Source organism: Pyrgilauda ruficollis, unplaced genomic scaffold (genome assembly GCF_017590135.1).
Source record: "Pyrgilauda ruficollis isolate IOZ18807 unplaced genomic scaffold, ASM1759013v1 scaffold34, whole genome shotgun sequence".
Classification (NCBI taxonomy): Eukaryota; Metazoa; Chordata; class Aves; order Passeriformes; family Passeridae; genus Pyrgilauda; species Pyrgilauda ruficollis.
Genome location: NW_024524822.1, coordinates 5,238,437 through 5,265,463, shown reverse-complemented (window position 1 = coordinate 5,265,463; position 27,027 = coordinate 5,238,437). Strand labels below are relative to the sequence as shown.

The window sequence follows — 27,027 nt, the reverse complement described above, 5'->3', positions numbered from 1 at the left end:
AGAGAATGATCTCCTCGGAGAACAAAAGGCCATTACAAACACCACCACCTTCTGCTCCCGGGGTTAGGCGTACTCTGACCCCCGTTAGCATAAACGAAGAGCAATCTGTCTGTGTAAATTTATGCCCCTTACACATAATGCATCATGTATATGCATAGCTATTACATTTCTATGTGCATGTGTGCACATGTACATGTATTTTTTAATCCCAAACCCTCCTGAGTGGAGGGAGGGTTAAGAGGCTGCAGTTTTTCTACCAGTGCTGCCCCTGTGCAGCTCCGTGTTGTGGGGGTGAAGCACAGCCCAGCTGTCACCGCCATGGCTGCGTTCTGCCTGTGTACACGGGCCTTCTCTGGGGACGGGAGGGGAAAACAAACAGGCGACAGATGTGAGCCGCGTTGTTTAACGCTGTGCTGGGGGTGCCTGGCGCCGTGGGGATGTGCTGGCTGGCAGGGGATGCTCAACAGCCACCCCTGATGCAGCGCTGCATCTTCCCGGTGGTGACAGGAGCTGTGGCCAGCGTCACCCAGCTGTTTCTGGCCCCCCACAGCAATCCCGAGGAGCTGCGAGGCAGCAGGGTGGCATCACAGAATCGCAGAGGGCTGGGAGGGATTCAGTCTGAGCCCGCTGCCGAGGCAGGGCCACCTGCAGCAGGTGAACCAGGAACACATCCAGGTGGGTTTGGAATGTCCCACCCTCCTCGGACACCTGTTCCAGTGCTCTGCCCTCCTCAGTGTAAAGCAGTTCTCCCTCATGTAGAACTTCTGGTGCTGTAGCAGCTTTGCTTTGCTGCAAAGCCCCGCCGGGAGCCCGTGTGCAGCTGCTGCCTCTGCACAGCCCGAGTGCTCTGAGCCAACAGGGCCCCGCGTGTGCCTCTGAGCACGCCAAGGGAGCTCTGTGCGCGGCCAAGCCTGAACCTGGTGCAGAAATCGGTATTTTAAAATAACACCGCCTGGCACCGGCGCCCAGGTGTTTTAAAATAACGCCACCGGGGGCACGAGCCGCACTGCGCGCCGCGCCCGGCACTGCGGGAGCTTCTCCGGGGGAGGAAGAGGAGCGGGGAGGAAGAATGAGGAGAGGGGAGGAATATGGAGCAAGAGCAGCGGGAGGGATCCGGGCCGCGGACAGAGCCTAGGCCGCCCCCGGCGCGGCACGGCGGGACCGGAAATCTCCCGCGGCACTTCCGGCGCGGCCGCGCGCGCCCGCCCCTCCCGCCCGCCGCCGCCAAGATGGCGGCGCCCGTGTCGCTGCAGGTGGAGTTCGGGTGAGCGCGGGCGGCGGGGCCGGGCGGAGGGCAGGGCAGGGCAGGGCCGGGATGGGCCCCGATGAGCCCCAATGGGCCCTGATGGGCCGGCCCCTCGGTGAGGCGGCCGCGGTGTTGCGATGGGGCGGCTGCTGCCTGCGGCCTGGGGGGCCGCTACGGGCGCGTCTGGGCCCGGGCGCGGCCGCTGTGGCAGGGCTGCGGGCCTGGGTAGCGGGAGCGGCCGCCGCCGGGGAAGCGGGGAACCAGACATCGGCGGGAGGGGCCGGACACCGCCGGAGGGTGTCCGCAGCGTGCGGCCGGGCCGTCTGCCCGTCTGTCCCGGGGCCTCGCTCCCGTCTCTCTGTGAACGTCCTGTGCCAGGCCTTTCTTTTTCTTTCACCTCTTTCAACCTCTTTAAGTTGTTCAGGATTTTTTTTTTTTTCATTTCAATTATTAAAATTATTTATGAAAACCTCCCCCTCGTTTCTCGGCTTTTTTTTCCTGAGCACTGTCTGTGTGTGTTTGTGTGTGGACACGTGCCCTCACTGTGCTTTGTGTTTGAGCCCTGTCAGGTCTGTAAAGCTGCCAGGTTCTCACTCTGTAGCATTTCAGTTTCCAGGCCTTTGCTGCTGTAGTGTCAGCATTGCTCATGCTCTGGCCCTGGGATCTTAAAGCATTTGCAGTGGAAGCTGTGCATATTTGTGGAAATACTTGTGTTATTTCGTTAAAGCCTCCTTTTAGCAGAAGCTAAAAGGCTGCTATTTATTCGCTTTTTCCCACCCTTTCACGAACACAGAGATGCCATAACCCTTTAAATACCCTTCTCCTTAAGAATCCTTTCCTCTATCTTTCCCGCTTCCAGCTGCAGCAACTCTCCTGATTTTCCCAGAAGAGTGAGATGCATTTTTGCTTCCCTTGGAAATGCATAAATGAGCTCTCTATGTAGGAACCACAGCTGAGTTCCCCACAGCTCTCGCCTTACAGAAGGACCTTATCTTGCAATCTACATTTCCCGCTGTAACAAAGCGTGACCTTGTTTTCATTGCATGAAAAAATGTTTTTCATATAATTGTTATGACTTGTTCCCTCGCATGAATCTCGGCTCATGTTAATAATCACTGCTTCAATTTTGAGATAACTATTTGTTGTGAGCTGGTGGAAGAACACCAACAGAGTGCTCTTTAGCAGAGCTGCTGCATATAAGTAATGCTGCTGAAACATAACAAGGGTTCTGTTGTGCTCTGCCATTGCAGAGCCAAGGAAACCTACTGTGGCATTTTTAGATATTGAATTTAAGGGAACTTAATAACATCTGGAAGTATCTTTGTTGATACTTAGGTAAGGATTGCTTGTTTTAAATATTTCTCTTTATTATGTTGGTTTCCAAGGGAGGAGAGGCACCAGTAAGTTCCCAGGAAGTAACTTCCTAGGAAAATTTTTCCAAAGTCATTGGCATTTAAGTTGGAAGAACATTTTGCCACAATTTTATGCCCTTTAAAAATGGGTAGGTAATTTTGCTACCTCAGTTTAATATTAAGTGAACTGAGTTTTTTAAGAGTTCTGTAGTTGTTAAAGCTTTGGCCAGTGTAGAGTTCAGTGTAGAGTCAAAAGCTCACACTCTGCTGCTGTGTCCTGTAACTTCAAGTAGCTTTTGTGTTTATTATCATGTCCCTGCTCACATGGTAAAAGTTTTATAACTTAAGTTTGGCCTGTGGCCTCACAACATCATAGAAAATGATTGATGTTGGTAAAGCTCAAGATTTTCACAACTGTACTTTTTCCAGAACAGGAGTAGAGGCAAGGAGCTTGCTGAGGCTTCTAAGCTGTAGTTACAAAAATTAATTACTCTTTGAAGAGTCTAAGGTGAGATGCCTGGACCCAATTCAAATCCCATTCTTTTCCAGCGTGAGGACCAGCTCCTTTACCTGCCAGCCTCTGCATGTCCTGCTCACACCTGATCTCCTGTGCTTGCAGAGACCATCACTTGTTATCTGAGGGCATTCCCTCATCAATTCAAAGTGTCAGAAAAGGGATGAACATCAGGTTGTTCAATGGGGGAAGATTGTGTATTTATTTATTTCTATTTTACCCTGTCACACTCATCACCCAGACAGGTCTCCCTCTCTGGGACACTTTGTAGATCAAGAAAGAGTTGCCAGCACTCTCAGGCTGCTGGCTCTGACTTGCTCTGTAACTTCGTGTGAGTCATTTCCCCTTTCTGTGTGTCCTCACTTGGGAACTGGAGGAATATTTATTCCAGAAGGATGCTCAGCTTTTGGGATTTCTGGCCAGCAGGTGTTAGGGATGAGCAGTGTTGCATGGAGTGTGGTGGCTGTGGTGCTGTTTGAGTGGAAGCAGTGCTGGTGGCTGGAGAGGGAAGCAGCTCTGCACAGCGGTTTGCGAGCTCATGGAGATGGGAACCATCCTCCCATTCCACTGGATGATGCCTGGCACTGTGGGGTTCTGGCTGCTGCAGAGCCTCCTCTCTGTGCTGGCAATGGGAGCTGGCAGCTTCCCCTGTGGACTTCTGGTTTGTGACAGGAAAAAAAGGACAAAGGGAATCCTGTGCTAAATATAGTCTGTGTCATTTGTTTTCTCTGTTGTGGCATCTATGTAAATCGCCTTTTTGTGCTGCCTTCTTTTGACAATAAAGCAAAATCTCAGTGGTTCATTGTTTTTATTTCAGAGGTGGTGCAGAACTCTTATTCGATGGTGTCAAAAAGCATCAGGTGACTTTGCCCTGTCAACCAGAGCCTTGTGAGTATCAGAACCTGTTGGATAACTTCACAGAGTAACAACAAATGAAACAAAGCTGGTTTGTACAGCACTTAGAGTTGCCAGCAAGGATCAAAGTATTTTAAAAGCTCTTTCAGATATGCCATGGATCAGGCAACTTGGCAAACATGGGTTAGTTCTCAAAGTCTGAGGTCTTTCCTGTCCTCTAAGCACTTGTGAATTAAGTCCTTCCTTAAGACTTTTGCCTCCCTGCTGCTGGATAGACAACAGCCTCTGGATGTTTCCATCAAGTCTACGTTTGTCTTCCTTGGTACTTGAAACCACCAATAACGTCCTTTCTGCTTTGTTTTTTCCTGCCTGTTCTGAGGTTTCCAAGAGGCACATATATATGTGTGTGTGTGTGTGTGTTTATGTGGTGTATAGATATGTGGGGGGAGTGTGTAGCAATGTAACATAAATGTTGTTTATCTACTCATTTGACTTTTCAGGTAAACGTGATAATTTTAATATGAACTCTGCAGTTGAAAACAATAAACCTAATGCTCACATAGGATGCTGGACATCCTGCCCATGGCCTTCACTGCAGTAAAAGCCAGGACTTCAGTGTTCACGGGATAAGCAATCATAATTCCTGGTTTCCAGTTTGGAATATCAATACTGAGCAGTGCTGCCCTAACTCACTTACTTGTGTGCATACTTCAGTCATAGTGTAATTTTGCCACAGGTATGTTCTGAATTTTTCCAGTTAGATAGCACTGCTTTATACAATTTGAGTGGGATTATAAACCAAAATAACACAAAGCCATGTGGGAATATTAGCAACCAATAGCTCACAAATGGCTGATACCATAATCTAGGTGCTGGGAGCCTCCAGGCCTGAAATCTTTTTGCTGTGCCTGGAAGCAATTAGAGATTGGTAGAAGTGCTTTTGATGCTTGGACATAAGTATGTGTAATTCAAATATAATAGGAATACTGCAATATTGTGTTATCTTGTGGTTAAGGACAGAGACTAAGGCTCCAGAAACATGACCTGATGCTGATTTGCTTTGTGAGTTTAGTCATGTTGCTTAACTTTCCCCTGTTGCTAGTGATACTTTCATGTATCACAAGAGAATTCAGCATTAAATTCCAGCACTGTTGAAGCACTTAAGATCCTTAAATGAAAGGTAGTGAAGAAATGCTAAAACAGTAATTTAGTTGATTTATAAACTTGGGGGCTAGAGCATAATTTTCTCCAGTGCTCTGCAAATTTAAAATACCCAGTAACACCCACTGATTTGGTGGTGTTCAACCATGATCAGATGCTGAAGAAAACGGGGTTATTACAGGAGATGCTTATTTCTGCCAGGGGAGGGGAGGCTGTTAATACCAAAGAGGGATTCCTCCAGCCTGTCAGCAGAGCAGTTGTGTGTCTCCTGATCCATTCCCACTTGAAGCTGCTCTGAAGACTTCTGCAGCCTTAGTAGGATCTGCATTTATCCTAAGGGATAAATCTCTCCCTGAAGGTCTGTCTCAGCCTCAGCATTCAAACTCCTGATCTCCAGTGATTCATTCCAGGTTCAGCTAACCCGTTATTGCTCCCAGCTTTTCCCTCTGCCTTGTTTTCCAGACACTGCTGTCCCTGTGACAGGAGTGGCAGAGCTGGCAGTACCCCCTTGTCAACTCTCCTGGTTTGCTGCTGTCTTGTGCCTTGGCTGTCAGGGAGCTTTCATTTTGGGGCTGGTTGTGGATTGCAGCATCTGAGGAGCATAAACTGAGCTGTGAGGCAGCTGCTGTAGTGACATTTACACCCAGCCCAGGGATGGGGCAGGCAGAGGTGGCCCGAATGTCTGACAGTCAGGGATTACTGGAAACACCCCTCATGATACATCCAGAAGACAATTATGTTGTAGTGGTGAGGAATCAGTGGAATCATATCAGAAAATATGAATAATTTTCTTGAAATTTTGTGTTGTTCTTAATGCTGTGTATTTCCCTGGTTCACACCAAGAAATTTTAACTCTCCTATCTCTGGGTAAATAAAGATATGCATAGCCAGGTCCCTGCTGCCCTCGTGCAGCCAGAATTGCAATGATTAGAGGAACAAAAGAGCTCAGTTCTACTGGGCACATCCTGTTGCATACCTTACCCTGAATGTCCATCACTGAATTCTCCAGGGAAACACCTGTAGTATGAACACTACTTGAAGACCTGCACTTCTAACCCCATTTTAAGTGATTTCATTAGCTGCCAATTTTATTTTTGGCCATTTTGGCCTCTCTTACCTACTCTTCCTTTTTTCTAGGTTATTTTTGTCTTTGTCCTCCTTTTTGCAGAACAGTTGCTTCTCTCTGGGTTATGGGGCCCACCTATATTTTAATTGTTTAGGCATTTTTATATATATCCCAGAAGGGAAGGGAGGTGGAAGATTATATGAAGAAATACCTACAAATATTTACATTAATAAAACAAGTTGTGCTCCATAGTTGGCAGGGGCAGTCAGTGTTCTCTAAATGATAATGTTGCTTGAGCAAACTCTTTATATGGTCATTTCTTTTTTCTGGTAACAGGCACTAGATGGAAAGTAGGTGGGTTCCAGATCCAGTTAACTTTTCCAAGATTTGATTCTCTGTTCTGTTCTGATGCTTGGAGTTGGACTCCTGGAGGGATTGGGAAAGGCAGGAGGAAGGAAGCTGCAAATGGGACAAGAGCAAGCCACAAGGGATACAGCCGCATGGCAGGACCTATTTTTACTATCTGAGGGGCATTTTATATCCTGATGTCAGTTCTTCAGCTGTTCTTTATTTCCAAAGCAGAGCTGTCTCAGCCTGCATTTTGAAGTTGCTGCCAAAGTGGGACCTTAGCAAGGTGTGGTGTATGTGCAGATTTACCTGAGCCACACCTCGTGCAGGACTGTGTAATCTTGTAGAGCTGTTGCCGTAAGAAGACCTCAAGTTAAATAAGAATCTTGTCCCAAATTTCTGGCTATCCTGGTGATTTCACTGATAATGCTGTTTGAGGATCTAAAGGCATTATGCCCTGTTGGCTTCTTCTGCATAAAAACAGTGTGTGTGGGAGAAAGCAGCTGGGGGAATAACGATATTTGTCACACGGAGAGAGGATTAAATTGGCAGGGAAATCAACTTTATTTTCAAGCATCTAAGAGGCTATTAGAGACAATGGAGCATAAAAGAGAGAAACCCTAGATTAAAAACTGAAAATGTATTTGGCAGCCTCCTCCTGAAACAAGCCACAGTAATTTAACCAAGTGCTTCAGTAATCAAATAGATCATTGTATGACGGCTCTGCGAGTGATGCTGGAGCTCCTTCCTCCATCTCGCTGGGACTCACAGTGGTGGATTTGTCTTGGCCATGTGAGTTGCATGGATGCTGTTGGAAGGGTAGGAAGTCACTGGCATTGTTTAACCCTTGTAGTCGTTTCAGGTTTAGCTCAGCTGTATCATCTGATGAAGAGTGTTTACAAAATAACTGTTCTGTGGTGTTTTCTGGATGTTGTACCCAGAGGTTGGGGTTGTGTGTAAAGTGTCTGGCACTTGTGCTGCGGGCTGCTCAGCTGCTGTCACAGACCTTTGAATTCCAACTTCTCATGTGGCTTCAGTGGTGGGACTAGTGTATTTGGAACAGCAGTTTCACTGGTGCTCACTGGGACCTTCTGGGCTGATCAAGAATTCACACTCTGTTATGGCACTTTACAAGTCTGGAAGGTTAAATTATTAATCAGCATGTTTTGGTAATTGTTTGTGGTTTTCCTTTACCAAAACTCCAGGGAAAAAAAGCCCACTGCCAATCAGATTTTTTTAGAGGGAAAATTAAAATAATCTGCCAAATACTGCTTATGTTGAATCCCTGTAGAGAAGAGCATGGTGTGATCCTCGAGAGCTTTGCTTTCCAGGGGCCTTGTTCTGCACAGCATGGAGGACTGCTGTGGACTTGGGGGCACTCATCTTCTGGGAAAAGAGCCTGGGGATCCTGAGAGATCAGATCCTGTGTTACAGGCAGGGTGGCTTACAAAATACAGCATGGCATGTGTTCAGCATTGGCTGGGGTGCTGGACCAAAAGAACCTGTAAAATCCAGAGCAGCAGTTGGCGTTGGCTGCTGGTAAGTGCCTAGTGCTGGGTAGTACATCGTAGTTGAGTCATTAATATTCTGGCCTGCTTTTATTGCTCTATTTATTATTCCTAACATTTTAAAACTTGCTCCAAAAAAAGAATAAAAATATATTTGCTAATGTAGAGGCTTATTAGAAGAATGGTAAAAAAAACCCCATAGATCTGTGGAACTTCATGCAGTCAAATCTTTTTAACCACAGTGTGTGGTACTTGCAGCTCTCAAAGGACTTGGGTTATTCCCCTCCTCGTGCATCCCACTCATGCATCTCTTTTAGGCAGGAAATTATAGATTTGGTGGCAAGGGAAGGGGGCTCGGTGGGTGATGCAGGGTGGGTGCTCAGGCTGGACCCGCTGCCAGCAGTCAGGGTGAGCAGTGTTTGCAGTGTCAGAGCTGTGGCGATGGAGCAGTTCCTGGCGTGGGGCTCAGCTCCGGGTCCCTGTCCCAGCGAGGCTGCAGCTCCCTTTGGAGGGAACAGGGAAATAAACGCTTGTCCTCACAGGAGCAGTCCCATCACCCTCCTGGGAGGCCGTGGAGCCGCTTTACCGGATCAGCTCATCCCAACTCATTGTGGAAGGAGCTTCCCAGGCACTGGGAAACCAGCTCTTGTGTGTGACCAAATCCCTGGGATAACAAAGCCTGGCTGTTACACCCTCCTTCCCAGCCGCTGTATTGCAGTGCGGACACCTAGCAGGATAACCGCTCTGTGCCACCCCCCTCCTCTCGCTCTTTTCTCTTGGTGGGATTTGCTGTGCTGACAGCGCTGTTCAGAGGGTGGCAGCGGAGCAGGGCTGGGGAGGAGGATCCGGGCCCTTTAAACCGCTTAGCATGCGGTTCACACGGCTCCGGGCCAGCTGTTCCTTTCTCCTCCTGCCCTCACTCGCAGGAGTTGTTTGCTGAGCTCAGAGCTCCTGTGCAAAATTGCTTTTCAAAAGAGCCACTTTCTGCTTAATTAAACAATGAGCCGCCGTCCCTCTGCACATCTGTAAAGCTCCCTCCGCAGCCCCTTTATCCCACAAACTGCTCCATTCTTACCTCCATTCACTTGTAAATCTTACCCCCCCCTCTCCTCCACCCTGATCATCTCACTGGCCCTTTCTTTTTCCCTTTCAAGTAAGACTGAGGAGCTTGGAGTATCTGTGGGGGTGGCTGGGTTGGGTGGACAGGAATCGGTTTAATGGTGCTTGGCCCTGTATGAAAGCCTAATAATAGCAAAGCAGATCTGAGCCCAAAAGTGAGAAGCGATTTCTGTATTTAGAGGAATAAAATCATGGCAGTTTCCTGAGCTGAGCTGAGACACTGACTCATCCAGCAGCTAGAGGGGACACAGCCACCAGCCAGGCTGGGAGGGGGACAAGGATTTGACTTCAAGGCATTTTCTGATCCAGCTGGCAGTGCCAGGGAAAGCCCAGCCCAGGGAATTCCCTGGGCCAGGCTGGCTGTGTGCAGAACAGTGCCAGGCTGCCAGGGAATCCCTCTTCACTCTGGCAGGAGCAGCCACCTTCCTCCGTGGTTCGGGGTTGCACATCAGCTCTGTGTTGTCTCTTTAATAGCAATAAGGTTTTCATTTTCAGCCCTCAGTGTCTGTGCACACACCCAAAACTCAGAAACTAGGAAAATAGGAGAGAGGGGAAATTTCAGTTTGCTGGGTTTTGGCAAAGCTTTACACTGGTGGTTAGTAGTGCATTCTCTGAATTGTCTTGCTGAGAACTTAAAAAAAAATTAACCAGTAACATTCAAGGTTAAACAGGATAAATGAGTGGAAAAGTGATGAGGTGGGATATCTCCTTTATCATTGAGAAGGACAGATTATAGCCAGCATGATGCAATATCATCTAGTATAGATTGATAGGGAGGAATGAAGAAATGGGAGTCTAGTGCATTAGCAGAAGATTCCTGACTGCAAAAACTATTAGACCATGGCACAGTCTCCTTGGGGTTTGGTAGCAGGTCTACCGTGCTCAGGCCTCTTAAAATCAGAGCAGACAAGGCTCAGGACGGTCTTTTGTTGAGAATAGTTCTGTGCTGGCAGAGGGATAAAATCACAGGACCTGTTAAGGAGATGCTTTTTTTAATGTCTGCGATCCCCAGGCTGGTACTTGGCTGCTGGGGCAATAGTCTTTGAGGCTCTCTCAGCTCCTTCCTTTGACAATTTTGAACGAGAGGCAAGACCCTGGGCCAACACTAGTGATCTGTGATCCTAATTAAAAGAGACAGTTTGGTGCACTGGCATTTATTGGGGAGCCTGAAGTGACAATAGCGTTGGGTGTTACGGGATTAGATGCTCTGACTTTGGAAATGAGTAGGGATTAGGTTTACCCTGAGAATCAGCTCGAAGCTGCTTTTTTTTTGTCATGGGAGCTGATGGATCGGGAGGCTTGCTGCTGGCTAACAGTGGGATTGGAGATCCCTTGAACTTGTATTTCCCTACCAGCAATCTGTGGGGAGTGGAAGATCCCAGGCAGCTCCTGTCCAGTTCGTAAACATTGTGATTAAAACCTCAGGGCTGAGAATTGCTGGGTGGTAGCTGGGAACTGTCCTCACTGCTGACATGAAGGCTGTGAAAGACCTCTGTGATCCTTTCCCATTTTGTGGATAGAAGAAAATTAAGAAGAGCATTGCTTTTCTAGACGAGAAGCAAGAAGAAGACGTCTTAAAGCAATTAAAAATTACAGAAGCCAAGACCTTGGTGTTCATTTGTAGCAGACAAGAACAGATGAGAGCAACAATTGCAATTCTCTTATGCCTGTTACCCTCTAATTAGTTACCCCCTGTACTTAAATCACTGCCCATTCCAGTGTGTGGCAGGATTGGCTTGTGCACTTGTCAGAGAAAATGGATTTTACTCCTGCTGCAAAATTTGCCTGGCTGCTCACTCTGCGTAATACCAAATCCATTTGCCTGTGACTCCATTTATATCAGCCATTCCAGGTCTTCTTCTGCAGTTTATGGCACACCATGGTCTGCTTCAGAGAGCTATTTGCATTTCAGATGGGAGGCTGGAGGAGTTGGAAGGATCCCTTAGATCTGGTTTTGAGCTCTTTTAGAGAGCAGGTTCCTGGAGGGTCTGCTCAGATCCGAAAGCAAAGAGCAGCCATGCACCTGGAAGAGCAGCAGGTACTGGGAGCTGGTTTGTCTGTTTTAAAACAAGCTTCTTAAGCAGGGAAAGGCACATACAAATTGTTTTTCCATACATTTCCATGCAGGCAGGGGGAATAATGGCAGAGGAGCGGCAGGGAAGGGGCTTTGTCATGGTTACAGGCCGGTGGCTGAGAATGTGGGTGGAGCAGCGCTCGTCCAGAGTTAGTGACCTCAGCAAATTGGAGCTCAGCCATGGTCAGTATGATAAATGATCTTATTCTGGGTCAAAGAAATGGTACCCCACAGGGAGGTGTCCGCAAGGTGGCCCGGGAAAGCGCTGTGCTCCTGCAGCACTGACCCCTTAGTGACCAGTGCCACATATATCTTATTTACTGCAGACCAGAAGGGAATTTTCCATGGTTCAGCCTTTATAGGGATCCACTATTTCCCTGAAATAATCTCCCAGTTCTGCAACCAAGGCAAGAAAATGGGTGTAATTGCACCCAATTCTGGGTGCCCTTTGAGGCTTTGTGCAAGTTGTACGTGGATTTTAAGGCGGGGGACACAGAGATGTCTGGTCCTTGTGTGTGTGTGTGTGAATCTCCGAGTGCCCTGTGCATCTCCCTGGGAGCCAAGGGCTGTGTGTCTGTGTCAACTGGTATCAGGGTTGCACAAAATCATTCCATGTTTCTGCACCTTTATCAGTTCATTGTGAGATCCTTCTAGTGCAACACCCAGCTTGGTGTTTCTTATTCGAAGCACCTGGTTTCTCTCTGCACACAGTGAGTACCCTGTTTTCTGAGTTGTCACTGATGGATCTGTCAGGCCCAGGCGGTTTTATTGAGCTAGGAAAGATCTATGGATTTCAGCCCAGCTTTTGAGGGTGCAGATGAACCCAGGCAGTGCTAAAATTGACTATTAGATGCATTCCTGTTGCAGAGGAAGCTCAGCAGATTCTTCATGGAGGAGCACTTGGGGCAATGCAGGTGGTCAGGCCTTGGAGGATTAGCAGGACAGAGCAGACTGTGCAGTTCTCTCTGCCTCAGCCAGGAGTGTTTGTGGTGCAGCTGGGCTGAACAGGAGCCCAGGCTATTGGGGCTTGTGTGTGCTCACTGCAGTTCCTGCATCCCGTCCTCTTGCGTGACAAGGCAATGACTTTGTGTCACTGCAAGCGCACATCTCGTTTTCCCGAGCGCTGTTTCGCTGGGTGATGGCTTTCCTGCATATATTGTGGGCTTGAGCTCCCATCTGTGCACTTGAACTAAGCAGTTTTCTCAAACGATTGTCAGTTTTTCTTTTTTTTAATTAACTTTAGATTGTTTTTTCCTAAGAATTTGGAGAGGGTTGATGTACTGTTAGCACAGGCAGCAGAAGCTGTCTCTGTGTAGAAATAAGACAGGGATTTCCTACCATGTGCTTCAGTCCCTCCTTTGCAGTTTGAGAATATTTCCACTTCCTTGGCTTGCTTGTTTCTCCTCTGATGCTGCCAATGGGGAGGACAGTTAATGAGAATTAAGAGTGCATTTTTTTAATGTGATATTTGTGTGCTGTGAGCGAAATGGAGTAGGCTACCAAAAATATTTCAATAAGACCATGCAGCAGTGATAAGAATACATCATTACTGGGATGAGCAGGACTCGAGTTGGTGATGCTGGAGCAAAATGCTGTATTGTGTCAGCTCTCACCTGAGCCTCCCTCTGGAGCCAAAACGCATGGTGGGTTTTGCAGCCAAATCACAGCACCTGTGGTACAGCTGTGCTCCTGCCAAAGCAGATGCCTCTGTTCTGTGATGGGGGCCAGCTTCAAACCAACATGAGTGTGAAATCACAGCATTGTAATGATGGTTTAACTTCTCAGCAGATGTGCTGCCTGACCAGGCTGTGATTTTTTCCTTCTTTATATGTCAGCTATAGAGAACCTGCTGTTTGCATAGAAAATCCTTGGCCCAAGCAGCTGGAAACCTGTTAGACCCGTAGCATAGTATCAGAAAGAAAATGTCTTAGGAACACTACATATGTCAGCTGTAAGAGATAAGCAGTTGTGCTATAATTTACCTCTTATTATTTCCATCATGAGAACACAGAGTCCTGAGCTGTTGATCAGAACTGCTGTTTGAGGCACTGAGCTGCAAGATGGCTTCTCCACAAACCTCTTGCAATGGAAGTAATCCCGTTCCTTTTCAATATCTTACTTGTGGGAAATAGTTTTGGTGTGGCTGTGGTCATCTGTCATCCTTTATAATTGATTTGTTCTAGTAATATTGGTGTATAGCACATAGAGGTATGAAGGTGGGTGAAAAAATTCAATGCTGATAAAGCAGATGGAAGTATTGTCTTAAAGTTGGCTGTGGAGAAAGGGTCTTAATTTTTGTACCTTTTGGAGTGGGCAAGCCCCAGGCATGCATAGGGATGTCTGGGTTTTTTTCCTACTGTTTCAATTCTTCAGTCTGTGTGTACGTGACTTCTGGGTAGGAGTAAATGAATGTCAGCTCAGGTGGGACTGAAAATAACATTTGTTATGGGAGGAGATGGGGTGAGGGAGTCTTCCAGCTCAGCCTTGAATAAATCAGTCCCCTCGCCCCTCCGTCCAGGCTGCTTCTAGGTGGCTGCCTTTTATCCAGCTAGTGCAGCGTGTTTCTGTTTAAATGATCTCTCCTGAAAGGTCCCAGAGGAAAGGGCTGCTTATTCCATGCAAGGAGAATGGTATATGGCACAGCTCATTGTTGTGTGCCCTGCTGCAAGTGCATAAATATGAAACAGCTCGCAGGCGATGCTGCAGTGGGGCTGGTGTCCCCTTCACACCCCCTCCCTCTCCTGGAGGCTCCTCTCCATCTTCCTTCCTTTACAGCTTTCATTTCTTGGTGATGGAGAGCGGGAGCCATTTGGGTGTGAGGTCCTGAGGGCTTGACGTTGCAGCAGTGTTTTTCAGGGGAAGGTGGATGTGGTTAACTCTTGTTCTGATGGCTGACCGACCGCTGTGGTGCCCGTGTGTGTGTGTGTGTGTACATATATATGTATGTGTGTATGTAAATACACACACCTTCTTAGTGGTGCTCCCTGTCCCCTGTGCATGTTGCCAGGAAGGAGGTAGAAAATGGTCTATTTTGTTCTTTTAACTATATATCGTTAAAAGGCAGTCATGGGTTGGCCCCAGGCAGGTGATCCAGCTCACCAGGGAGTTTTGAAGCATAAAGCAGCTCCTTTTGCCCAGATCAGAGTGTTCCAGTGCTTGGAGGTAGCAGTACCTGTTGTGCTCTGGGCAGCCCTGTGGTGAGATTGGGGTTTTGGGGTCAAAGTGCTGGTTTGGAGGCACCAATGCCCTGGGAAAGCAGGGGGAACAGAGGGAATCTCAGAGCATCCCCCTCCCCCTGTCCCCAGGAGAAGAGGCCCCCATCTGCTGCAGATGGACATATCCCCATTGGCTAGTTGATGTGCACTTGTCTACACCAAGGCTGTTCATCCTGGGTGTGACAGAAGCAATGAGAGTGACATTATTTGGAACAAACCCAGTTTGGCTCTGGGTAACATCCATGATCCCATAAAATCCTGGGGTGAGGCCTGGGCTGAGTCAAGCCACTATAAATGCATATATTATTGCTGGTCATGAAGCAAACACATGGGGAATGGTACACAGAGTGAATTTAACTCAGAGAAGCACATGTGGAAAGATTCCTCATGACTGCAGTGAGCTTACCTCACATAAGAAACCCATCCTGCCATCCCTGCTCCTCCTGGAGCAGGGCTGCAGCCCTCACTGGTGGATTTGTGCCTTCAGAAAGCTTCCTCGCTTCTTGAAAACAAACAAAACTCTTTTGGGGCTTTCAAAAGGCTGTTTAAAGGAGCCCCGTGAGAATAACTGATTGTGGATTCGGAATGATGAAGTGGTTTGTGGAACAGTGAAATATAGAGGCAAATACAGGAGAACTCCACTTTGCAATTTGTCAGCTTCTCTAAACCCTGTAACGGATTGTTCCCCCCCTCTGTCTCTTCTCACCTCTCCAATAGGAAATTAACTGATGCTATCACTAAAGAAATTGTTTTTGCCTCACAAAGTAAAATTGATACTATAAAAACCCGCCAGCAGTGTCTCCTCCTCCTTTTACATGAAGACAAATCCTTCCTGTCACCTACTGAAATGGAAAGATAAAGGCTGAGCTTTAATAAAGAAGCTCTAAGCATAAAGTGTAGAAAGAGGGAGCAGGCACAGCATGGGGAACACTCCACAGCAGCAGGTGTGATGCTGAGGGATGCTCTAGGTGTCCAAAATGCAACTATGGGCCAGGGCCCTCCTGTCTGTTTAATGCATGGCCATGGACAGGTTTGGGCCCCAGAGCTCCCAATGTCTCCAAGAGCTTGTGCTGGTTTTGGTGCAAAAGTGTCTGTCTTTGCTCCATTCAAGTTCTTAGCCTTGCTTGTTTGGACTTTTTAAATCTAATTAAGTCCACAAAAGAATTAGACATCATTTGTTGGGTGACAAGATAATGCACAGGGTATGGGATGTGTCAGAGACCTGAACATCAGGAATCTGCTGCCAGATTGGTGCTCCAGCAGGTGCTGCATTCATTCTTAGTGGGATGAGTTTTCTGTGGGGAACCTCTTCTGCCAAACCACAGGGACAGAACTGTCTGTGGCTTTCTTTGCAGCTATCCCCATCCATCCTGCATGTTCCTCATCTGCTGTTTCGTGGATAAACAATCACTTTGCTCTGGCATCACCGGGAGCCATCAGCTAGTTTGTAAACCCTGTCCTTCCTTCTTCCAGGGGATATCAGAAACCTGCTCAAGTGGATCAAACAGAATCTGTTGAAAGAGCGACCAGAATTATTTTTGCAAGGGGAATCTGTGTAAGTACAACTGTTAGGAATCCTCCTTGTATTTCTCTCTTGATCCCCACAGTTTTTCCTCTGGGGCGGATTTCCTATTGAGTGAGTCAATGACCATGAAAACACGGGATTTGCTTAAGTGGTACTGGGAGGTATCCCACCCACACCTTGCACTGTCCACAGAGAGCATCTTTTGCAACCCTCACCCCAAATCTTTAAACATGAAGCAGGGCCATTTATACTTTCGCTTCATTGTCTCTTGGAACAGAGCAGCACCTGTATCCTCAATTCCAGGAGTTTTAGCAGGTCTGTCTGTTCCCTGCTGACATCACTGGGACTGAAGCAGTCATTCTGAGAAATGCCAACAAATACTTCTTCTGGGAAATGTATTTTTATTATCAAAATGGGGCCAGTCTCGTGGAGGGGGGGTAGAAAAAAAAAAGAAGGCAAGAGAAATGGAGCAGAGTGAGCTGTGCAAGCCATCCCTGACTGCGGGGTGGCGCTGGGGGTGTTTAACATTCGTCACGGATCTTTGTGAGCTGAAGCGTGTGCCAGGTCCCCTGGTAACACGAGAGACAATTGCAGGACACTGAAGATCAAAGAGGGGGAATCCCTTTGCTCAGAATCAGGGGCTTGGAGTGGATCCCAGGTGTTTAGTGCCTCTGCTAGGGGCACTGGAATGGCTTTCCCTGCCTTCACACTGAGCTCTCTGCGCTCGCCTGTCGTGCGTGGGTTTTAATTACCTGGCTTTTCTGCATGGCACGGAAATGCAGTCATCCTGAGCATCCTTGGAAGGGAGCCTTTTCATTCAAATGAGCTTTGGGATTGCTCCTGCGTCCCCTTTATTTGATCTAGAAAGGGCACAGACTGTACCTGTTTCCACCTCCATGCTAGGATCCCTTTTTTGGTGTTACAGGCAGTCAGCCTGTGATCTGTGCTGTGACATCCCTTGTTCTTAACTATTTGTGGAGCTTTTTAGCAGCCCTGTATCCTAATTATTTCTCTCCATTCTGCAGGAGGCCAGGAATTTTGGTGCTCATCAACGAGGCAGACTGGGAGCTAATGGTCTGTACTCCTTCAGTTTGACTTTCTTTGTTGAAAATATTGCTCTCTCTCTTCTGTGGTTGCTCTCACAGCAGCTATTTCTGATTCTTGCCCCAAGCAAAGCATCTCATATTTGAGGGGGAAGGGGCAGACTGGAATCTATCTCCTGTACTGTGGCAGTTCAAAAGCCTGGAGCCTCTCTCTAACCTGCTGAGTCTCATCAGCCAAACAGGGTCTGAAGAGAGATCACCCTTTTTCCCTGGTCTCTGGCCCTGGGTTTTGCACCTCTGGCTGCTGGCAGGTCCCCCAACATGTGGGGGGGGCACCTGGGACCATCAGGCCCCCCACAGAACCACCTTTCCTGAAGTCAGGTGGTGCCTGGCAGGTAAAGGCCACAGGGAGATTTCAGCTCAAACAGGCACCTGGTAAATGTCTCTTCCCTTCTCAGCCCACTGTTGTGCTCAGACAACAAACATCCCCTCACCACTTCCCTGCCTCAGGCAACCACCTGTTCTGTCAAAACCCTGGTCCAGAAAGCGGTGTGGGGTGATGAGCATCAGCACTGTGACTGATCTCTCACCTTTGCTTCTGTTATGATGAAAACATCAGTCTGTCCCCTTCTGCTCTCCCTAATACTCACCATCTTTTTATGAGCTGTTTTCTCTTTGCAGCTTGTATTTGGAAATGACATTTAAACAATTTTTCATTTTTTTTCTTGGCCTGCAGGGTGAGCTTGATTATAAACTCCAGGACCAGGATAATGTGCTTTTCATCTCGACATTGCACGGCGGGTGAACTCCTGAAAAAACAAGAGGATGTAAATCCAAATCCCTGCGGAAAAAAAAACAAACAAAAACCTTAACCCACCCAAACCTCTCTTGAACTGCCTGTGTCCAGTCTCTGCATCTTCCCACTGCGTTCACTTGTTCTAGACATCCAAATAAAGCTCCGCCAGCCCGCGGCCTTCTGTCCACCACAACAGCATCCATCTTTTGGTCCTCATTTCACCTCTCCTGACTGCACTTCCAGGTACCCTAACAAGCAGAGAGCACCTCAGCATGTGGGACTTTGTTTTTCTCTGACAGGAGGAAGAGGGGTGCTGAACCCTGAGTAGGATAACATGTCTTAACATGCAGTGAGGTGTTCTGGTGCTGGGAACCAGGATTCTTTTAACACGATGCTTAATGTTGGTACAGTCTCTGCATCAACCATGGGAAGGGTGAGAAAGTGCAAGGAAACAAAAGGGGACTTAACTATCTTTTCCATGGGCTAGCAAACATGGCAACTCCAGAACCCTCAGAAGTGACTTTCACCTTGTCATGATATTTATTTATGGGAAGCAGGAGAGAAATAGGCCTTTTGGGTTTTGTATTTCTGATCCCTCATGCTTTCATACCAGAGCTGAGGCAGGGTAAAGTACTGGCCCATGAATGATGTCAATTTATAATGATTTGGTTGGAGGGGAAACAAACCCTCACCCGGCCTGAGACAGCACAGAGTGATCAGGGCAGCAAATGATCTTTCTGTCACCGTGATAGACAGAATTGATCGGGCTGCACTGCATTCTGTGCAGGTGGGAGCTGCAGTCTGGCTGGAGAAGGGCTGGGGCTGCAGATGCACAGTTAAAGTGCCAAGACCTGAGAAAGTCAGTGGCTTTTAACCCTTTGTGTCAGTGGGAGGGAGAGGCTTCTTGCTGCATGCCCTGAGGAAGTCCTGTGAGCACTGTGGAAGTGGGTGTGGGGTTCTGCTAGGGCATGGGTGTTGTTGGCTTTCCAGAAGTTTCCTCAGAAAGACAGACTGGCCCCTGCCAGCCAGGAGGCTACGGCAAGAGCAGAGAGATGGGCTCAGAGAAGACAGCCTTGGTACCAAGAGGTCTGAAACACGCTGCATGAGCTTCCAGGAGCCTGCCCAGGGTTGTGCTCCTGCGCTCCCCCTGCCCTGCTCACCTGTTTGCGCGGCTCCAGCTGCAGGCAGAGGTCCCGGCAGCAGCTCCTGCCTGAGCCGCGGCTGTCGTGGAGCAGAGGGCTCGCGGGTGCTCAGTCGGTGCCTCTCAGAGCTGATCTGCACCACGTACTGCTCTAAGAGCCCTCGATCTTCAGGAGCTGCTGAGGAGGTGGGGAGAGCCGGTGCAGCAGCCCTGCTCAGGCAGCCTGGCCCAGCACCCGGGAGCTGCGCACAAGGAGCCTTTCCCGCGCTGCGCCTGACGGAGGAATTCCTCTGATGCAGAGAGTGATTCCCTCAGCTGACTTCTCCACTGACTCCTCTCTGTCTACCCCTCCACAGCCTGTGTAACTAAAGCACCCACAGCCTACGATGCTTCTGCATCTGAGGAGCCCCAGCTTCAACCCACTGCTGGTGACAAACCGATATTCAGCCTTTTCCAAATCCAGACACAGCAACTGGAGTCCAGCTCACACCATTTGTAAGTGACACAGACAGGCCAAAGGCTCTTCTCTGCCCTGAGTTCCTGGCCCTTAGCTTAGCTGGGCCAGGACAGTGGAAGGGGATTCCAGGTGGTGGTAGAAGCTGGCTGAAAAACAAGGAACCTGTGTGGCATGCAGCTTGAAACGGACTGAAGCACAATGGGAAAAAGCAGGTTCATCTTCAGCACTGCTGCCTGCCCTTCCTCTACCCTGCCTCTGCCTTAGGCTGGGCTCCTCTGTTCTCATCCCCCCCAGCTGTTTGCTCAAATAAGATGGGTTCCTTCCCCAGGAGCTGTTATTCCCCTCGATAGTGCAGGTAGACCCAGGTGGCTTAGATCCTGCTGTAGTAAAAGCTGTCAATCACTTCTAAAAAAAGCTAGAAATGGGAAGATGAAGGAAGCCAGGGGGATGGAGAAGAGGGGTACAGCAAAATCCTGTAACAACAAGAGCAACAAAAAGTTTCTGAAATAAAAGCCTTTTAAAACATTCTCCCCTCCAGCTTTGTCCTAGATAGGCTCTTGGTGAAATTCTGCTCGGATCTTGTAATGCTTCCCTCCTCCTCCTGGGTTTCCTTGGCAGCCCCGGCCGAGCCGTTTGGCTGGTGGATTCATAAAGCCTCTCTGTTAGAAGGAGCCTTCCTCCGGCCGCCGTTCCGCGGGGGCTGCTCGGCTCCGAGGGGCTCCCCGAGCGCCGCCGCGGGTGAGGGCCGTGCCCGCAGCCCGGAGCCGCTCTCCGCCGAGCCCGCCCGGTGCCCGAGCGCCGGGGCCGATTCTCGGCCCAGCCGAGACCCAGCGCGGCCGGAGCGGCCTCCGTGTGCCCGGGGCCGGCCGGGGCTGCGGCAGGAGGACCAGGAGAGTGTCCCGGTGCCGGGGGCCGGGCGCACGCCGAAGCACGTTAAATGAAATTAAGCCGCAATGTTAAAATAGATAAATAAATAAAGATAAGAAGGATAAACCGGGATGGAGCCGCAGGGCCGAAGTGCCCGCCCGCCGCGCCGGTCTGCGGCCCCACCGCCCCGGCAAAGCGCCGGTGCCCGAGGCTCGGCCCCTCCGTCCCTGCCTGCCGCCTGCCCGGTCGGGGCTGGCCGTCCCGGTGATGCTCCGGCCGGTGTTTGACGCATTAACACCGAGCACCCTCGGCCGCGCCGAGCAGAGCGGAGCCGCCGCTGGTGTTTCCTTAGTTTCCCTGAAATGCTGGCCCCGACCCCCGGGACGCGGCCGGGAGCGTTACCTGCCGTGCCCCGGGCCGGGGAAGGTCCGTGCTCTGTCCTGCGCCCCGAGATCCGTCCTGGAGCCCCGCCGGAGGAGGTGAAACCTCTGCTACAGATGTCCAGACACAATTCTTGGTTCGTACGGCTCCATCGCACAAGAATTGCGTTTGGACAATCAGGAGCGGAGATTCCCATCCCGGGCTCGCGGGATCTTCCAGGGGGAATCCGGCTGGAGGCTGGAAAAGAAGGACACACGGGCCCTGAGCCGGCTCCCGCCGCCCCCCGCTCCCGCTTCCCGGCCCCGCCGAGCCGCTGCTCCAGCCCCGACAAGTTTCGAGCGCAGCCGCGGCGTTTCGCATCCCGGTTTCCATTTAATGGCACCGCGAGGAGTTTAATTTTATCTACTTATTTCTTACCCCTAAAAAAAATTTTTAAAAAAATGAAAAAAAGAAAAGATAAATAAAAATTTAAAAAGCAGCCCTATTTAAATGAAAAAAAAAAAAAAAAAAAAAAAAAAATTAAAAAGCAACCCTATTTAAAAAAAAAAAAAAAAAAAAAAGAATAAAAAGAAAAAAAAGGCAACATAAAAAAAATTAAAGTAAAAAGAAACGAACAAGAAAAAAAATAGAAAACGAAAACCGACGATCCATCCCTGCCGGAGCAGCGCCGGTGGAGCGGGGGCTCGGTGCGCCGGGGCTGGCGGCGGGGCTCGGTGCTCCGGCAGCCGCGGGGCTCCGCGGGGTGATGCTGCGGGCACAGACTCCGGCCCCGCGCTGCAGCCGCGCCGCTCCTGCCTTGGAGAATCCACCAATTCCAAGCGGATCGCCCTCAAAATTCGTGCACTTTGAACAAATCTCCGAAATTTATAAATGACCGCTGGAGGGGAAATATTAATAATAATCATCAAAAAAATAAAGGAAAAAGATGAAAAATCCAGGCTTCTTCCCCAGCCCCTCCTCACCGACCGGCGCCCACGAAGTTGGGAACAAATCCCCCCTCTCCAGGCAGGGAAAATCCCGGCCCGCTGCCGGCGCTTCCCCCGCCGATGCCGGCGCCGGTGGCCGTGGCCGCTCCGCGGCGGGGCCGGGCGGGTGGCCCCGAGAGCAGGCTGGGGGCTGCGGGCGAGCGGCGGACCCCTGGCTGCCCGAGCCGCCCTCGGCCCCGGCGGCCCACGGGGCTCCGAGTTTCCACGGGGCGCGGAAAGTGCGTCCCGCGGGGGCGGAGCGGGCGGCCCCCGCGGCTCGGCGGGCACCGCGGCGGGGCTCCCGCGGCACCTGCTGCCGGCCCCGAGCCCGGCCGAGCTGCCGCGGCTCTGCCCGCTTCCTCCACGCCGTATCCACCCGGGAGGGTCCCAAATCCGCCCGGGAGGGATGCGCACACCGGGGCTCTGCGGGCTGCGCCGGGGCCGGGCAGGGCTTTTAGTTGAACGGCACAACAATAAATGTGTTGCAGAGCCGGCGAGAAAAGAATGGGGATGACCTTCAATTGGTACTGGATTTGAATAACACCACGGGGTGATAAATGCCCATTGTGTTTTAGGAGTAATGAATCTCCACTGTCTCTATAGCACAGAAACAGCAGCTGCAACCTGGAGCCAGCCATCTCTTAAAGACACAGCTCCCAAAGCCCGGCTCCGGCCCGGCCCGCAGCCGCCGCACCGCCGGGCCCGGGGCGCGGGGTGCGCTCTGCCCCGGGGGCTCGGCGCCCAGCCTCGGGGACGGCCACGGTTGGCCCCACTCGGGGTTGTGGGGATCCCCCCGAGCCGCCGGGCAGAGCTGGGTCTGGGGTCCCCTCCCACCCACTCGGCCCCCCTTGGAGACCCCCTCCGTTCTGCTGCCGCGGGAGTGACACTGCCCGGGTACCCCCTGGGGTATGGGGTCACCTGCACCCCAACTCGGCCCCCCAGCGGCAGGGGAAGTGCTGGGGATAAATAATGCTCATTGTTTTCCCCTAATGAATATTACCGAGGTGCCAGGCTGGCAGCTGCGGGCTCCGGCCGGAGGAGCGGGGACATTGCCGGCCTCTCTCCGCCCGGGGACCCCCAGCTCCAGCCTGCCCAGGGTCCCCGCAGCCAAAGGGAAGAGCCAAAGAGGTGGCCGGCGCCTTCTCCACGGCTGCCTGCCACCACCGCGGGTGTCACAGGGGTCCCCGGGCAGAGCTGGACGGGAGCTGGGAGCGTTCCCTGAGGAGAGCCCCGCTTGGCCTCGCCTTCCCTCGCACAGGGCTGGGCACGCGGGGAGAGGGGCTGGTGAGTGCTGGGACAGAAATTCCCGCAGCCCCAGGGATGCTTGGGGCAGCCCAGCCCACGGAGCTGCAGGGTGACCCCAGCCTCTGTCCCCAACCCTTAGCAATGTCCCCTGCCTTAGGCCTCACCCCTGGAGCCCGGGGACAGTGTCAGAGACTGTCAGGCCCAAACTCTGAGCTGGGACCAACTGGGCAGGGATCTGCGACTGGACATCGCTTCCCACAGAGTCTCATTCACCCCCTGGGAGGTTTTGCCCACCCTGAAGAGCCATGAAGGTGTCCCAGGGCTTGGGAACAGCCACATCCTCACAGCCCCTTCCCTGTGGGCCAGGGCCAGGGGGATGCCCAGCTCCTGCCACAGCCATGCTCCTCCCTCGGAAAGGCTCCTCTGCATCCCAGCAAATCCCTGCTAGCGCTAGTAGCAATAAACCCACTTCCTACGAGTGTGAAAACCAAAAGAAAGCCAGCATTTAATAAAAAGAAAAAAGAGCAGCAGCAGCTGAAGGCCCCTGAGCTGGGTTGCAGCCATTGCCTGAGACTGGCCACTCTTTGGGAAGCAGGAACCATCCGAGGAAAGCCCCTGTCGCTGCTGCTCCGGCTGTTCTGGCATTGTTTTAGCCCCAGACCTTTTAACTTGTTTAATTCCTAATGCTTCCCACCACCTTTTCTTTTTTTTTTTAAGTCTCTTTCCCAAATCACAGCCGAGTTAATGAAGTTATGTGATCCTATAAATGTTAATTGTCTAAACTTCTCTCCCCCGTTTTTTCTTGGGTTTTTTTTTTTTTTTTTTTTTTTTTTTTTTTTTTTTTTTTTTTTTTTTTTTTTATCTCTCTCCTCCTTGCTGCTTTCTGCTCCACTTGTAATAAAGAAAATATCTTGGCTGGTCTTAGCCAGTTGCTTGGCAACCTCAATAGAAAAAAAGAGAACAGAATGTAACCAATCCCGAGACAACCGAAAGATTTTGGTGACATGTGACCTCTCGGAAAAGGGCAGCCTTAAACTCTCCCTTCTGTCCTTTGCTCTGACCATTAGGGTCTCTTGCCCTCCTTCCCCCCCCGGTTCCTTACACCAATAAATATGGATTAGTGAAATACTTTTTCCCACACTGATGAAAAGCCGGGATTGATCTTTCCACCTCCTTTATCTACCAACCTGACAAGTTTCTAAACAAAATTAAGAGGGAAGAGGCGAAAGGAGCCATCCCAGGTTGTGCGGCCGGGGATGGATCCTGCCCCGCCGTGGGGATGGGGGGTCCCCGCCGGGGCTCTGGCGCCGGCTGCGCGGGGCTGCTCTGCTCAGCCCGGCCGCTCCCGCTCTCCGTGTGCTGCGGAGCCCCTCGCACGGCACCAGCCGGTTAAGAAATAAATGTAGCTCTTCTAACAAAAAAGGAGAAAAAAAAAGAAAAAAAAAGAAAAAAAAAAAAAAAAGCCCTGGCCAAGCCCTGCGCTCCCTCGATGAGCGCCTCTGTGTCCTGGCGAGACCTGTCCTGCTCCTCACCGCGGAGCCCCAGCGCTCGCGGGCGGTCGGGGAAGTTGTCTGCAAATTTCATCCTGGAATGAAAAAAAAAAAAACAAACCCACAACATGATGTCATTGGCTTTCTGGTGTGGCCCGCCGGCGCCCCTCCACCTGCCGCCGGGCGCTGCTGGCCGGGAGCCTCAGCAGGACCAGGAGCCTGGGCACGGGGGTCAGCCCGGGCACAGCCTGAGCCTCGGGCATCAGGCTCTCCCAGGCTCCCGGTGCGGTGAATGCCTCTTTCACCAGCAGTTCCCCACTTCCCCAAAAAGCATCACCTTGCCAGCTCCCTTCCTCCCACCAGCTGCCAGGAAAAAAAATTAGGGCAAGGACAGGGAGCGAGAGCAAAACCAATGAACTTGTTTCCAGCTTTTCCTTCGGATCAGCAGTCCAGCACCGGGAGAAAAACATTTCTCCTGTAAAAAACCTCCCCTCTCCGTGCAGGCTCCGATCCCGTCGTCACTGGGACACGCTGGAGACTTGGTCTCAGCTCGGCAGCAGAAGACACCGTAAGTCGTCTACTTAAACAGTTTCCTGGGTTGTTTTTGTTTTGTTTTTGTTTATTTGCGTGGCGGTTATGCCACGGTTTAGGGGCTGAGACCCGCGGGGATGGAGGAGGAGGGTCGGGCAGGGGCAGCTGCAAAGGGGGGGTTTGTGGGGGGCGCAGGCCGCGAGGTGCGGGCAGGGTGGGCACGGCGCGGTGCCCGTGCCCGCGGGGGCCGGTGGTGCTGGGTGCCGGCAGCCCCGGGGTGCACAAAGCCCCTTTGAGCTCCTCACAGAGGAGCTGCTGATCCCTCGCCGGCTCTCGGAACCGGAATGGCCACTGCAGAGAATGGAATCCTGGACACCCGGGAGGGCTGGTGGGGAGGGGAGCTCAGGGCTCTGGGTGGGTCTGTCCCCGTCAGGGACAGCTGTCCGTGGGGGACCCGGCCCCAGTCGGAGCCCTGAACTTGGGGTGCCCAAAGCGTGGGCGGGAATGGGGAGCTGTGGGGAGCAGGGGGTGCCTCAGCCATCCCACGTGGGGATGGGGACTCACTCCCTCCCACCACGGGGCACGGTGACATCCACGAAGCCACCAGGCCATGTTCTCCGGGGTGGCCGCGGGGAAGGCTGCAGTACAGAGTGAAGAGGCAGGTGGGACCAAATGGGACCCGGTGGCACCTGCTGGCACCCGGTGGGACCCAGTGGGACCCGGCGGGATCCAGTGAGACCCAGTGGGACCCGGTAGGCCCTGGCAGCCCTGCTGCCGAGGCCGGCTGGCCAGGCACAATACCACGGCCCCTCTCCTGAGCCGCCGCCGAAGCCCCTTTCCCAGCGTCGAGCGCCTTTGTCTCGCCTTTGTGATGGAAAGAGCCCCCCCTCCTAAATCACTGCCCTGACACCCCCATTGTCTCCTTCCCGGGGAGGTTTGAAACTTCCCCCCCCCTCTCGAGGTCAGGAATGTGGCCGGTTTCTATTGGGACGGAGGAGCAGGGCTGGGTGGGGGGCTGCGGGGTCACGCCGGCTCGGCGGGTCAACCCGAAAACAAAACCTTTTGAAATACCTACTCTCCATCACTGCCAACATTGTCCCCTGCCAGCGGGGGCCTGGCACGGCCCCTCGACGCCTCCAGCCCGGCCGCTGCCCACCCCAGCGGTCAGCAGCTGGGGGGGGACAGAAGGGTATTGTGCCGAAGGGGACAGCTTTGTTTTCTGTCACAGCTGCCCCGGGTTGGGACGGGACCGACCGTCAGCCCCACTGGGGTGAGAGGAGGGAGGGGACGGGCGTGCACCAGTCAGGGCATTGCAGGGGGGACCTGGTCCATCGGGTACCCTCTGTCACTGTCTGTCTGAGATGTGGCACTGGGGGGACAGAGGGCAGCTCCCTGTTGTCCCTGGAGTGAAGCTCAGGGTGTGCAGCCTCTCCGTGTTGACAGCCTAGCATTGGTTTCCTGCCTCAGTTTCCCCTTGCTGCAGGAGGTGTCCCTTTGCCCACTGACAGGTGCTGGGGTCCCCTTTGACAGCCAGAGCCAGGGCGCTGCTGGCCCTGATGCCAAAAGATGTCACCCAGACTGGAGAGAAAAGGGACCATCCTGAGGCTGAACCAGCTGTGCCACCCAGGAGGGTCAGGACTGGGCCCCTGCAGGGCCTGAACGTGGCTCCAAGGGTGGCAGTGCCTTGCAGCTGGAGCAGAGCACGGCTTCCTGCTCCCAGCAGGACATGAGGAAGGACCCCCAGAAAGCCTTCACACCCCCAGAATTTCACAGCCCACCAGAAGACCCCAGCTGGTCTCCCAGTGTGCTGGGGTTTGGGGGATGCTGGCAGTGTCACTGCCCCATTTACAGTGGCACAAATCCCCTTTCCCCACAGCCAGGATGAGAATGCTGTTCCCATCAGCCCCCAGCTCCTCTGGCACAACATCTCTTGGGTGGGCCAAAATCCCCCCGGGTGGCCAAAATCCCTCCCAGGATGGCCAAAATCCCTCCAAGATGGCGTAAATTCCCCTGATTTTTTCTGTGTGGGAAGATCTGTAGTTCTTGCTCACTGCAGAAGCAGCCTGAGAGGAGGAAAGTGGAGCAGCGCCCATGGATGTGATGGGTTTAGCAGAGCCCTGGAAGGAAA

The 27,027-nt window shown here is 51.6% G+C and overlaps 1 protein-coding gene across 1 annotated transcript; it reads left to right on the top strand.

Moving 5' to 3' along the window:
• The first annotated feature begins 1,168 nt into the window (after positions 1–1,168).
• URM1 (ubiquitin related modifier 1) lies at positions 1,169–18,012 on the top strand. The gene is made up of 5 exons (XM_041475135.1): positions 1,169–1,264; positions 3,930–4,000; positions 15,932–16,013; positions 17,009–17,057; positions 17,763–18,012. The coding sequence occupies exons 1-5, from the start codon at positions 1,230–1,232 to the stop codon at positions 17,829–17,831; spliced, it is 306 nt and encodes a 101-aa protein (XP_041331069.1). The 5' UTR covers positions 1,169–1,229; the 3' UTR covers positions 17,832–18,012.
• The last annotated feature ends 9,015 nt before the right edge of the window (positions 18,013–27,027 follow it).